This window comes from Planococcus citri, chromosome 4, assembly GCF_950023065.1.
Source record: "Planococcus citri chromosome 4, ihPlaCitr1.1, whole genome shotgun sequence".
Lineage (NCBI taxonomy): Eukaryota > Metazoa > Arthropoda > Insecta > Hemiptera > Pseudococcidae > Planococcus > Planococcus citri.
Window position 1 is genome coordinate 43,265,271 of NC_088680.1, and position 15,050 is coordinate 43,280,320.

Here is a 15,050-nt window from a genome sequence, read left to right on the forward strand (position 1 = left end):
AAGTACTGCTGTATAAAAGCGTCGAAATCCAAACCGTGTAATCGGATTTGGACGTCAAAAAAGGTGCGAAATTTTTTGCTCGACAGTTTTACGCTTGGTTTTTATTATCACCTGTATACCAGAAAGATGAACTTTCCAGCTCGGCAGTTGGCTGCGTAAGTTAAGCTTGCGTAATCGCTGTCAATCTTTTTACTAAACCGTCAATCAAGTCGGTTTAGTTTTCTCCTTCGCTTTTTAATGCTCGTCTGTCAAAAAATTACAAAACTGATACGTTTATCTATCTACTTTTAACCACCTCTGTGTGTATAAATGACGAGTTGGAGGTTGCTGGATGCGTCGATGAAGTGTTACAATATATTTATCAGTGTATAGTAGGTAGGTACTTGAAACGTATACGAGAGAGATTGAGAGAGAAACGAAGAGATTTTCTATTATTAATGACCAGTCAGTGTGTTAATTGCTGCCTATATTTGTTACTTACCTTGCAACATGAGGTCGAACAGGTCGAATTTTCTGTGACTTTTTTTTCCCCAACATCAATAACGTTATACAGGGTGTCCGAGGAGTGACTAACTAAACTGAAAAGGGTATTCCGAGGTAAGATAAGCGAAATGGCCCAGTTCCCAGATTTGGAAAATTATGAGTGACTATTGTTGCGTACCTCCAAAAAAAAATTCGAGTGGGATTCCTCCCCCCCCCCCCCACTTCCCTAGGACAGTATAGCAAAAAATGTGTTTTTTGCAAGAAAAATTCTGTATCCAAAAATCAGGACTTTTCAGGATAATTTTGGCAAAAACAGGAATTTTTGTCAATTTTGGCAACAGGATTTTTTGAACATTTCGGCCAAAAGCAGGAGTTTTTGTTCGGTAATTTTTACAAAAGTTAGGAGTTTTTTATAATTTTGACAAAAAAGGAACTTCTTTTTAGGTACAATTCTGACATGAAGGAGATTATTTTTTGACAATTTAGGCAAAAGCAGAACTTTGCAGACAATTCTGGCAAAAAACATAACAAGGACTTCTAGTTGGGATAATTTTGGCAGAAGCAATAATTTTTGAAATTTTGGCCACCAAGTTTTTTGGTCTTTGCTGCAAAAAAATTTTTCAACTTTTCTGATAACGTCAAAAAAAAACAATTTTTTTGGCAATTTTGACAAAAGTTGAAAGTTTTTTGTATTTTATTTTAAAAAAGAAACTTCTGTACAATTTTGGTAAAAATGAGATGTTTTTTGACAAATTATTCTGGCGATACAATTTTTTGAAAATTTTGTAAAAAATAGGTGTTTTTGGCAATTTTTACCAACAGTTGAGATTTTTTGATAATTTTGGCAAAAGTAGGAATTTTTGAAATTTTGGCCAACAACAAGGTTTTTTAATCATTTTTACAAAAAATATTAAAACTTTTTTGATAATGTCAGAAGAAAATGTATTTTTCGACAATTATGACCAAAAACAGTGCTTTTATGACAATTCGACAAAAGTTGGGATTTTTTTATAATTTTGACCAAAATAATGAGACTTTTTTGATAATTTTGGCAAAAGCAGGAATTTTTGGCAAGTTTGCAGCAGCGATTGTTTCGCCCCATACTATGTAACGATGTGACCAACGTGACCTGGGAATACCCTTTGGATATAATTAGTTATGTGGTGAGAAAAATTTATGGTATCACAAGTCAGTGAGGATTTCTTCATTTTTCAGCCCTCTCCTCCTGAATGGATCAAGTTCACTCCATGTCTGTTCATTTGGTTATACTTAGGTTATTTAAAAGAGCTTCTGTCAATAACTTGAGTTTGGGTAGTAAGATGTACCTAATTTCTAATCCTATATGTAATGCCACGACAAGTCTGTAGGTTGTTTCCACCGAAAGGTTAAGGTTATATGAAAAAACCTTGTGAAATTTTCAGTCAAAGGTTCGCGTGGGCAGATTAACTTTTTTTCGACAGGGGTTTCCAATACAAACGGAAATAACGTACAGGGCTCGAATACTAATTTTCCAGATTTAAAAATCGTGATATGAAATGTTAGGTGTGCTTTGAAGAAAGAAAAAAAATACAGTCAACTGTAAACGAATAAAATAATATACAATGTTACTCTGGTAATAATCAAGTATTGTACACTTCGGATCTTGTGATTGGTTACGAGTAATGAGATTTTTCAGTTCAGTTGAGCGTGTAGAGGACGATTAAAACAAGGAAAAAAATATTCAGCCGAGACGAAGGATTTAGACGAGCGAGGGGATGAAATGAAAATACCCTATGTACCTGAAACTATCGTAATTAACTAGTGTTCACGATGTAAAGTATAAGAAAACAAAGTCTAATGCAACGTTTGCTGGTGTCGTCGCTGCCATACCCTTCAAAGTATATCGGGAAATTGCGGAATATGGAATAAATACCGTATGAAAGCGGAATATAAATTAGGTTAAGAATTCAGTTTAAAAGCTTTTATGTAATTTAGCTTTAAAAGCATTCGTTCACGAAACGACATAATATTCTCCACGTAGTACTATACAGGGTGATTCGGATAAGACCTGAAAAATTAAAACCACGTATTCTACTCATAAATAGGAGTAAAAAATGTTATATACACCATGGACCAAAACCTCTTTATTTCGGAGTTATTGACCTTTAAAGGGGGCCAGGTGTTTTCTTCAAATTGGCCGTTTCGGCGTCTCTACTGAAAATTTTTGAGGGGTAGGTGGTGGAAAAAGTTAAGTGAGATCTCAGAAATGTAGAGTATTATTCTTTTCTGTTTTGGTCCATAACTTGATGTTTTGAAGTCAGAAATGTGTTTTCTTAGATGAAAAACAATCAAAACTTGAAGTAAATTAAATTATTTTGAATTTTATTAATTAATGCGGTAGTACTTCTCATTCGACACTCATTAAACTTTAATTTCTCTTTTTTGGTCCATTGGATGCTGAATAATCAAATTTTTCAACATTGACAAACTCTCCAATTTTTTAGAAACTAATGTTTTTGAAGGTTTCCTGTACTCAATTTTCAATTTTAAATACTTTTATGAAAAAAAAAAATGCTATTCCTCAATAAAATATGATTTATCTCAACCAATATGCTCACTTTGGCAACATCGCAGAATTTGTCATGGTAAATTACGATTTCGTTTCCTAAAAACAATAGAAATTGCTGGTTGGTAAATGATTGCACTTCAAATCAAAGTAGAAAATTGTAACTAAGGAACACTTTTTGATAAAATTCTGATTTGAGCTATGTAACAATGCGTAACACATAAGGGAAATGTAAATGCGGTGTTGCCATATTTTACACAGCTTTAATTGCAAATATCTCATTAAGGGTTGGTTTTTCAAAATTTTTGCAAACGAAATTTTTTCTCAATTCGACGAGTAGAATACGTGGTTTTAATTTTTCAGGTCTTATCCGAATCACCCTGTATAGTACGAGTATGGATAACTCGTCCGGAATTCGAAGCTCATTGTAATTGCTGGCGTTTTTAGTGTAAGTAACTACTCGTACTCGTAGACTGGTAGATTTTTTATTCGTAGGTTTCATCTTGTGTGTTACGACTATTGTAGTTGAACTATATACTCGTAGCTGAATGGAAAGATTCGCCATGTGGAACACATAATTTAGAAGGCACGTTTCGTATGATCTGAGACCGGCGAGGCTTTATGGAAAATTTTCTAACCCTGTGTGAAATTAATTTTACTACCCCGTGTTGAAAGGTTTCTAGGGTAGATTTTGAAATAGAACCAGGAAATTTGTTAAGGTTACGAGAGACAGGGTTATAGATTTATAAAAGTATATAATACGTGTACCTTTGTAAAGGGCCGGGCGTGCAGATGTAATTGTGTGTGTGATCTTCGCTGTAAATGAATACGAGATGATGTAGCTTATGGCTTATTAATTTGGAATCTAGAGCAACTGTAGAGAGAGGAGATTAATGGGAATGGAATGAAATGAGATGAGTAAAGGTCAATTCAAATTAGAAAGTCTTTGGTCGAAATGAAATATGGTTTTGAAAAGAACTAAGGTACATATGTAGATGGACAGAACCTGTTCTCAAACCTCAATATTCAAAATTTTAAATGCTGAAATCAATTTTCGATTTTTAACGAATTTGTGAAAATTTTGAAAATGTAAAAAAGCTGCAGGTATTGAGGGGATTTTTGAATTTCTGTTATAAACTGGATTAAGAGATGTGAAAATCTTTCAAAACTTTTGTCCTATTTACAAATCCAAAATCGGTTTTTAAAAATCCAATAATTTTTCATGTCATCAGATCTTTGAAAGATTAATTTGGATTCTAGAAAATCTACAATAAGATATTGTATATATCTGGACTGGGTAAAGCTCGATCGAGAAAACATGCAAAAATATCCCACAACCAAAATTTTGGGAAGTGAGGTTCATTTTTGAAATTTTATGGGATTTTTATAAATCAAATTTGAAAAGCGAAATAATCATAATTTTACAAAATTGAGCTAGAAAGCTGAAATTTGGTATCTACCCTATTTTCAACTCCCTTCATCGATTGGAAACGGTTTTTAGCTGTTTCGAGCCATTTTGAAGCTTCCAGCAGGTTTTTGAAAATTAAGAAGCTCGCTGAAATTCATTTTCAGCCCATCCAAAGCGATTTGAAATTTCTGAAGAAAATTAAGAAATTGCTGGAAGCTCCAGAATGGCCCAAAATTATTGAAGGAATTATTCACATTGGTTCACGTTTCTTTGGAAAATTTAATGAACGAGGTCGAGAATCGCCCTTAAAACAGATTTTTTGAATTTTTTATTAAATTTTCAAAAATTTGCTAGAAATCTAAAAATGAACTTTGGCAGCTAAACTTTTGCTTACGAAGGTTCAAGGGTCAGGACATATTCTTCCAAACGTTTTTCTTTTCAGATTAAGTACCTCATTTCGAAATTTTTAATTCGACTTCTCATTCTTCGGACACCCTGTACCCAATATATGTGCTCTATCATTCGAGGCTCAAAAGTTTTAACACACTTAATACGATCTTTTCTTTAGACAATTTCGAAGAATTCGAGAAAAATTTCCGAAAACCGTCGTCATCATTTTTTACGACTCGTATGTGTTGCCGGCTATTTTAGGAATTTTGTCGTAAAACCAACTAGAGTAGGATTTTATCGAGTGAAAGGTACTCTCTCGAAAGTGTTGCTATTCGAGCTCACCAATGTATCAAATAATATTTTCACCTCAAGAGTAGGTAGCGAGTATAAAAGGTGTAAAAATTACAAGTCATTTTTTCTACCATTTTTCTTTTCTTTTCATTTCTTTTTTTTCACCATCTAAGAACATTAAAAATCAGGTTGATATGGTTTTTCAAAAACATTCGTACCTGCTTTTTCAAGTCATCGCGTATTTCTTACATTACAACTCAAAGAAACCAGCTTTCAGCTGTATAGAAAATATACGACAAGAGGTTATTTTTGCAGCAGTCGAGTTTTTTTTTCTTTAGGTATATTCGTGATTAATGAACCGAAAATTCAAAAAATTTCCCTATAAATTTACATACTACCTACTTGCACACTTGGAAACGAGAATGTGTATTCGTAGTAGAACTTCGCTCGGTATTTTGTGGTATTTCGCGCTTCACTTGACGAGTGTTTTCGATGATTGAAAACGTCGTCGTCGTCGTAGTTGCGGAGATGCGGAGATTTAATCTCAGATGTTGCAGGAGAGGGGTAAGATGCTGCAAATGCTACGTAAGATGCGACACGACAACGATGTGAGAAATTTTCGCCGAATTTGTGGTTCGTCTGAACTGCGAAGGTGTGTTTATTTGCGGTCGTAGCTTTATTAAATTGTTGCCGATGGTTAAACAAAAGGTACGTCGTCGTGCGAGCGATAAATATGACCGTTTAGAAGAGATTTAATTTGAAAATGCTTCTCTGATGTGGTGTAACGAGATTGCAATTTTTATCGTAAATTTTACTCGATGCGATGTGTAGGACATATGTAGGTATAGGTATGCTTTAAATACAGGGTGTTTCGTAAATCTCAGTCATTTTTCAAGTTTGCAATAACCTAAAATGCTTTTACAAATGTTTACCTATACCTACCTACAGAATAAAATTTTGATAGAGTTAAATCGTGAATGATTGGGAATAGAGAAATTAATTTAATTCATCGGATAGGTAGACAGATATTAATTATTCCCTAGGTAGAGAATAATTACCTAATGCCAGAATAGTGGTTTTAGTCGGAGAGCTGGTAAATCATTCAGAGTAACTCTATGCACAAAATGTCAAATCACATTATAAGTCAATCAATATCTTCAATCGTGTCAATATGATTTATTATAATTAGCTTCAACATGAAAATGCAAGTTAAACAGGACTAAAAATATAAATAATCTAAATCATTTTATATGTACAGTAAAAGCTAGTTATAAGTTATAACGCTTTCAGTTATAACACTGATTTCCTCTGGTCTCTAGACAACCCCATTTAAACCAATCTAAAATTAATCAAGACATAACGCTCATGAGCAATTATTATAAATCGCGTTGTAACACTCCAAAATTCAGGAAAAATCCCATTTTTTTAGTATTTTGACGACAAAAAAGCAAAATTTTCTGAAAATTTTTGCCGCAACAACAGTTATTTTTGGAATTTTGATTTTTTAAATTTTAAAAACTTTTTTGGCAAAATTTTTCCAAAAAATATGTTTTTAAACTTTCAACAGTTTCAGTTCATACTTACAAACAAGTAAAATTATTTTCGATTTTGGCCAAAAAAAAAAAAGATTTTTTGACATCAAACTTTAATGGTTCCCTTTCAGATTTTTTTACTTCTAAGTTCTAAATAAGTACAGGTTGTTCAAAATCCAACATAAAATTTACGTTTGAACTTCCTTTTATTACACTTTTTTTGTTTTAAAACGAGAGTTCGCGATATTACACTCATCAGCGTTAAAACAAGACTTTTGCTTATAGCGGGTTTTGGCTTATAACGCTCTTTTTTTTGGTCCCTTGAAGAGTGTTATAACGAGCTTTTTACTGTATTACTTTAAATAAGGGCCACAGCCCAACGTAGACAACTTGTGTTAATGACTTGACCCTATCACACCGAATATTGGTTTTGCATCCCACCTCCAATTTTTTTACATTAAATCGTTCCTTGGGCATCTCTAAGCAACATAAGTTTGTTACAGATTTTTTCCTCAGCTCAAACTCAAGATATTGAGGTGGGAACACGTATGTCCCAGCCATGGACTTTGAAAATTTGTCCCGAGACAGCATATGTCCCATCAGTGCTTAAAATTTGCAAGAATTGCTGGAACAAGTGGGACAATACCAATAATATCATTCCATTATGTAAAAAGTCATGTAAAAACTTTGTATTTTGGATGCAAATGAGAAAAAATTTCAATAAAACACACTTTTTCTAATAAAATCTAAAAATTTCAAAAAATTGACATTCTTATGAAATTTTACCAAAATTGAGACATTGATTTCCTTTGACAAAGAATTTCTCTGTGAGTAATGCATCAAATTCGATGAAATTTGGACATAATATGCAGAAAAACATTCCTGACAGACTGAAATCGTCCTTTTTTCGATTTCTTGAAAAAATAACACCCAAAACAGCTCAAAAATATCAAAAAATTATTGAATAACACTTATTTACGTTTTTGTTTTTGAATTTTCTCCCTCAAAAATTAATTGAAGTTAATTTTTTTATATCAAAATGTAGCTTATTCTAGATCTATTTTCAAATATAAATTCGTTGCCAGGCACAATCACTCCCTGTGTTTGCAATAAATTTTTAATTACCACCAACTAGTTGCTCAGATTTCACTATAGGATTTCACATTTTTACTGAAAAACACGTTTTTGCAGAAAAAATAATTCACAGTGTTGCTATAACATGAGCAAAAAAATGTCGAGTGGTCTCAATAGATTCCTGACACTTTACTCTACTGATGGGACCCAGTCTGCGGGAAAAATGTGTCCCAGAAGTTCCCAGCAGATTTGTTCAAAGTTGCTGGGACATATGTGAATAATGGGCTTATGCTCAATATCCACAAATATTTACATCAATATAATGGCAATATTACTCACCATCTTACGCATACTGTCCATATTTTCTGTCTCTTTTGCGGGTGTCCCTAATATTAAACATGGCGACAGAAATGTATTACACAAAGCTGCTTTTCAATGAGAAGCATTATCAATGCCTGGGAAGATCAATTAAAATGCCCAAATAAATCACGTTATGAGCACAAATTATCCACTTATACAAGTGGGCAAAAACAGCGAAGAGGGGAAGAGGGGGACCCTCTCCTGCCTATACATCTGTATGATTTTACTCGTATTTGACAAAGTACTGATGAGCTTGAGATATCGGCGCTAAGTGAAGATCCTTTCTTACAGTCAGCAAGCACCCTGATGGTACAGGGTGCCCAGAAATATCGAGCACCCCTAAGAAAGTTTTTCATTAAAAATATAGGTTGGCAATGTGAAATAGATGCATATGATTGGTGGAATGTTATCTCTCCTGTCTAACAACCAATCATGTGCTATCATTATTATCATTCACTGTGACCAACCAAAGTATTTTAGTAGAAAACTTTTTTAGGGGTGCTCGATATTTCTGGGCACCCTGTACATAGCTTGCCATAAGAAATGGTCTACAGGGTGCCCAGAAATATCAAGTACCCCTAAAAAAGTTTTTCATTAAAAATATAGGTTGGTAATGTGAAATACATAGATGCATATGATTGGTGGAATGTTATCTCTTTAGTCCAAAAACCAATCATGTGCTATCATTATTATCATTCACTGTGACCAACCGAAGTATTTTAGTAGAAAACTTTTTTAGGGGTACTCGATATTTCTGGGCACCCTGTACATAGCTTGCCATAAGAAATGGTCTACAGGGTGCCCAGAAATATCAAGTACCCCTAAAAAAGTTTTTCATTAAAAATATAGGTTGGTAATGTGAAATACATAGATGCATATGATTGGTGGAATGTTATCTCTTTAGTCCAAAAACCAATCATGTGCTATCATTATTATCATTCACTGTGACCAACCGAAGTATTTTAGTAGAAAACTTTTTTAGGGGTACTCGATATTTCTGGGCACCCTGTACATAGTTCCCAGTTTCCCACGTTACCTACACTTCCAGTACATATAATAAAAGTTCTATTTATAACCGCTAAGGTGGTGAAGGCATATCTCACTATATCAATTTTTCTGTTTTTTTTTCAAACTATGAGAAGATTTATAGACTAGAACCAACCTTATTCGGGGAACTGAGGAAATTTTTGCAACATTTTTGGAAAAAACTAGACTATTGGCAAAAAAGCGAAACTTTTTAGCAATTTTGTTAAAAAGCGATAATTTTTGACAATTTTTTTGGTAAAAAGCAACACACTGAAAAATTTAGTGAAAGAGGGACTTTTCAAGAATTATTTGCAAAAAAGTGATACTTTCAACTCTTTGGGCATTTCTGGTAAAAAGTGAGACTTTTGCATAATTTTTGGGAAAAAATGAGACTTTCTGAATTTTTTTTTACAAAAAATGTGACTTTTTGACCTTGCTGTTTTTTTTTTGGCAGAATGTAATTGTTACAAATTTTCTAGCTATGTATTTAGAAATTTCTCGACACTGGTTGAATTTTTAGATATTTACAACCAACTAAAATTTAAAAATCATCACTTTTCATGATAATTAGAAAATACCGAGTATATTATACATTCCCTCTCGATTAAATGTCTCTCCAAGCGTCATATTCTCAGAAAACGCGATGTTAATAAATCGAGAAAAGAATTTCAACGTTCGCTTCACTCACTGAAACACTATGCGAGGTACATGTGCATGTGTTTCTATTGAAAACCAAACACCCAAAACATTATATCACGAAACTTTTGTCACTGTTACATGTTATGCAACGCTTCAATACACGATTCTTTTTGACTTCGTACAAATCTGGTGAAAGTTGAAAGGCAGCGGAAAATAAATGGAGTGAATTTCTTCTCCTTGATACTATGTATTATTCGCTATTATTATTAAGTTAAATTCATCAATAGAATCGTCTGAGTGTAAAACTTTCGACTTCGAGCAAAATTTTCAGCTTAATTTACTGGCTATGGAATATAGCTACCTATTAATGGTTCATTACGTTGTAGTAAAATTAGGTACCTATGTAGTTGTATAGAAATAATCAAATTTGAAGTGGTATGATTTTTAAAATCGTGATAATTTTGTTTTGTTTGTAGTTGCCTGTTGCTGATCCATTCCTAGAAAAAGTTAACCTCTCTGATCTCGGTAAGTTCAAGTTTTTCAAAAAAGCACTGTATAGCGAGCACTGTGTAGCGTACTCAGTTACTCACTTTCTAAATTCAGTTTGTAAATATAAAATAATTAATAATTTATCAAATCTAATTACCTAGGTACATAATTTTATATTATTATTAATGTCTTGAGAGCAAATTCCCTTTGGGCAAATTTTGTAATTTAAAAAAACAATTCACAGAAATCACAATGAGCAACTTTTACTTGGATTACGTCACAAAATTTGAAAAAAAGTTCACGATTTATGCTAATGGTTTATTTATCTACACCTTTTGTAGACATGACAGCGAATGTTTTTTCATTTCGTGTTTTCCTATTCGAAACAACGTGTAAATTTTCAAAATTATTATTATTATTATTATTCTATATCAGGGAACTTGATACGTTAATAGTAAAGTCAAACGAATAAAAATATTACTTCTAGGAATCATGCTACATTTGCAAATCACGCAAGCGTCGTAAAAATTTCTCATATAAAAAATAATCCGAATAAAAATTTTGATTAGCTAGTCAGCAAAATGTAGGTGTGCTCGAAGTTGCCTATCTAACGTCGTAAGAAGGCTCAAGTTAACTCAGTTATCATTGCATTTGAATTTTTAATCCTTATAATATTTACGTTTCTGTTTACAGAAGAAGACGAAAGTCAAATATTCGTGAAGTTCTTCAAATTTCATAAATGCTACGATTTAATTCCTACCAGTGCCAAGTTGGTTGTATTCGACACGCAGTTGTTAGTAAAGAAGGCATTTTTCGCTCTCGTTGATAATGGTAAGTTAAAGTGCATTAGCAAGACTCACCTTTATATCCTCCTATCCCTGCCATGGTACTTGGTAGGTAAATAAATGTTTAGTTTACGAGACTCGATTCAGTGGTAGAGCTTCGAGGTGAAATTTACATGATGGTATTTTTATTCAAATGTACACAAACTACCTTCTTTGCTATGTTAATTGAAGCCATCGAGAAAATCGAAAATAATATTTCGTCCCAGATGACTTTATATTATAGTGTTTCGAGTCACGCTACCATTCTTAATACTACAGGGATAGGAAATTCGCTATACCTACCTACGAGTATTATACACTTACGTACGTGGAAATCTCACATCGAATTATTTTTTCTTTCTCTTTACAGGAGTTCGAGCAGCTCCGTTATGGGACAGCGTCAAACAACAGTTCGTCGGCATGTTAACCATTACTGATTTTATTAAAATTTTACAAAAGTATTATACTTCGTCGAACGTAACCATGGATGAATTGGAAGAACATAAGTTGGCTACGTGGAAAAGTAATTCAAAAGTTTTTTTTTCTCTACTCTCTTTCTCTATCTCTCTCTTATCCTTCATCAGTAACACAGTATGCCTAGTGAATGATATTCCAACGGCGAAACTTTTTTCTGTCGGGTTTCTCGAAAGATAATTTTCAAAAGTTTTTGTTTTTTATGGTCTTGTTCTTGTTGGGAAAAAGAAAAGGTACGAGTTAGAGCGATGAAACAAATGTAAATTCGTTCTTAACTTCGGCGCAGCGAGAGGCGGTGAGAAAAAAAGGTTAAGCTTTTTGAGATAATCGTTTTGTAACACTTCTCTGTTTACTGCATGCAACCGTTGCAAAGGTTCAAGCATATGGTAAAAGTTTCTATTTGGTTTTGTTTTTTGTTTTTTTTTTATGTGGAAAGAAAAGGATTGATGGGAGTTAAATGTGAAGCTGGAAGAGAGAGTGTAGCATTCAATTTTCTTTTAAATTCATTACCAGTTATAAAACACGCATTGAACGACTGTATCGTTATGCGGTTGAATGATGACTGACACGAATAACGTGGTTGCGCGTCAGTGTTGCCACGTGAGAAGAAATTGGGATTTAGAAATATTTAGTTCAATTTTGAAACAATATGATTATTAGAGCTGGGATTTTTATGCTTTGAATGTTTTTTTATGGACTAGAAGAAGTGCATATTTGATAAGATCTTTACGAATCATGAAATTTCCTGACGAATGAACCCAATCCAATAAAATTTTGCTTATTTTGCATATTTCAGACCAAATTGCATATTTTAGCACGTTTTAGCGGAAAACCTGCATATTAAAGAATATTTGAGCATTCTCTCGTATTTTTTTTTTCATCTTGACGGAAATTTTGCAAAAATTGAGATTTTTATGATTTTTTTTTTATTCAGAAAGTCGCAACATTGCTAAAATGTCATCAAGAAAATTTTTTCTCAGAATAATTTAGGGATTTATTTTATAAATGACTTGTTTTGCCTATTTTTTAAAAAGAAAAATGTATTTTTTGTTCACTGGATTCATTTTGTTTTGAATTAAGAGTTTTCATGTTTTTCAGATTGAAAAATACTCTTCAGGGATAAGTACGTTACTTACTCAAACTGAAACTTTTGCATATTTTTTACATATTTTTGCATGAAAATTAAAAATCCCAGTTCTAATGACTATCTAGTGTTCGTTCCCATCGTAGTATGATGATTAGGTGGTATTTCCTTAAAGTAGATAACCTCCATAATTTCCATTCTAACTCTTCAGGAGGAGAAGGTCGAGGCACGTTAGTTTCACAGTTTCATGTTTAAAAATCTCTTGTGAAATGACCGAACTTTGAAAGCTCATATCTCAAGACTGATTGAACTTGGAGCAAATTTATTTGTAGAGTTTCAAAAAGAATAAATAGAAGATTCGAAATCAGTAATGAATGTTTAAATTTTGAAAAGGCTCAAATTTGTACTTCAAACTCAGAATACAAAAATTTATAGCCATAGATAACTACCTATTATCTGAAAATTGAGAACCAAAAAAATGTTAAGCAAAGATGTTTTTTTACTTTCTTCTCAACAGACTGGTTTTCAAAATGAGATCTCAACAACCTGAGAACGACACATAATTTTTATCAAAATTCAAAAAAAAAGTTCATACTTCATATGAGTTCATAGTGAAGTAGTATGTCAATTTGTTATAATTTTGAAAGTGCTGAGTTCGGATATCGGCTCAATTTTTTGAATTCACCCCCTCTGCCCCCTCCTTCCATTTTCCACCATTCACAATGTTCAAACATGATCAAAATTCTGAAAATTGAAGAGAACGTATGACAAATCATGTGTTTTTTTTTGTTTTTTTTCATGTGTTGGATTTTCGTACTGAGTTTGAATTTTTTTTCGTATTCATTTAATATGTCTATAAATTTATTTTTGAAATACTATTCCCCCCCCCCCGCATCATAACAATTAATCTAACCTTCTATTGTTGCGATGCACGATGTAGTAAATATATGGTTTGTGACATTTCGAATCCCACTAATTTTCAAGTCATTTAGTTCGGATTCAAGGGCTCAGAATACCCACTACACCCCTCCTCCTTCGCCAATTGTATACTTTTTAAAAAAAATTGTAGGTTAGGAAGGTCCTAAAAAAAGTAGAATCCGAAAACGTAAACTGAGCAGCTTCAGATTGGCAGAAATCTACATAATACAATATCAAATTTTTCCAAAAGCATAGTTAATAATTTAATTTAGTGTAAATTTTAGGTAATTAAAAAAAAAGTGAAAATTTCATTGCTTTTTTGGTATATTTTTCAATTTTTTTAAACATTTCAATTCAATTTTTAAACATATTTTTTTGACTTCCAACTTACCTTTTTTGTAAACAAATGCTTCTCTTCACATCTTCTTGTCTCATAAAATTTGATTTACCTATTTACTTATTCATTTTTCACAATATTTGTTAAAAATTGTTTAATTTTTTTGGCATTTCTAAATTTTTTCATTTTTACTATTAAATTTTTTCTGTTTTTTTTTAAATTTATTTTTTATTCAAAATTTTATGATTCTATTTTATTGTCAGATGAATACGCTCATCAAAATGTTGCAATTTTGTCTGATGAAAATTAATTTTTTAAAACGAATATTTCTTCCCATCTTGTTAATCCCAAAAAATTAATTAGCTCATTTTTTCCATAATTTTTCAAAAACTGTTTAATTTTTTATAAGTTTTATATTTTTTATTTAACCTACCTAAACTTTTTTCGTTTTTATTGTAAAATTTTATTGTTTTTTTTCTGGTTTGAATTCTTGCAAATCAATTTTAAAAATAACTCATTGTTGATTAATTTATTGGTCTCACAAATTTGTTTTTTGTTCAAATCATCAATTAATTTCTCTCTTTTTCAAAAAAAAAAAAAAAAAAAAAAAAAAAAAGGATGATCAAAGTAAAATTTGATGAAAATTCAGTCAACATTTTCAATTCAAGTAGCTCGGGTTTCTCCGTGCAAAAAAGACAGTTCTTTTCGATTTTAATTTGAAAAATCATACATACTTCCTTTTTATTATCAATGTTCCAATCACCTACTTCATAATTTTGCGACTTTAAAAATTGATCTTTAGAAACTGCACAACTCCCTTTTCAATACTTACGTCTTGTAATGTGATCTACCATTTCAAAATGTGAGGAACTCCCCTACTTATTCGTTCGAATATTAATCCAATTGAACAAATTTGTGATCATGAAAGTTGTATCTGAATTGTTCTGATTCTGAAGTAAGCTGCTGCGAAGAATATTCTCAAAATACACGTAAACATCTCTACTACGTAGGTTTTCCGTCATTCTGACTTCTGAGGTTCCGCTCTTCAAACCCTTAAGTAAACAAAACGCAGAAAAAAATCATCGACGATGATACATTTATTATTTTTCTTTTGAAATGGAAATCGAGGACGTTAAAAAAATGAAAATATGTGACTCGAGAGGGTTAAAAAAAAAA

The 15,050-nt window shown here is 32.2% G+C and overlaps 1 protein-coding gene across 2 annotated transcripts in view; it reads left to right on the plus strand.

The window, feature by feature from the left end:
* SNF4Agamma (SNF4/AMP-activated protein kinase gamma subunit) overlaps window positions 1-15,050 on the plus strand; it is a 224,026-nt gene that overhangs the window by 204,265 nt on the left and 4,711 nt on the right. For both annotated transcript variants that reach the window (XM_065362399.1, XM_065362400.1), the window contains 3 exons: window positions 10,225-10,273; window positions 10,931-11,068; window positions 11,432-11,584. In XM_065362399.1, coding sequence (XP_065218471.1) covers window positions 10,225-10,273; window positions 10,931-11,068; window positions 11,432-11,584 — 340 coding nt within the window. The remainder of the gene's footprint in view (window positions 1-10,224; window positions 10,274-10,930; window positions 11,069-11,431; window positions 11,585-15,050) is intronic.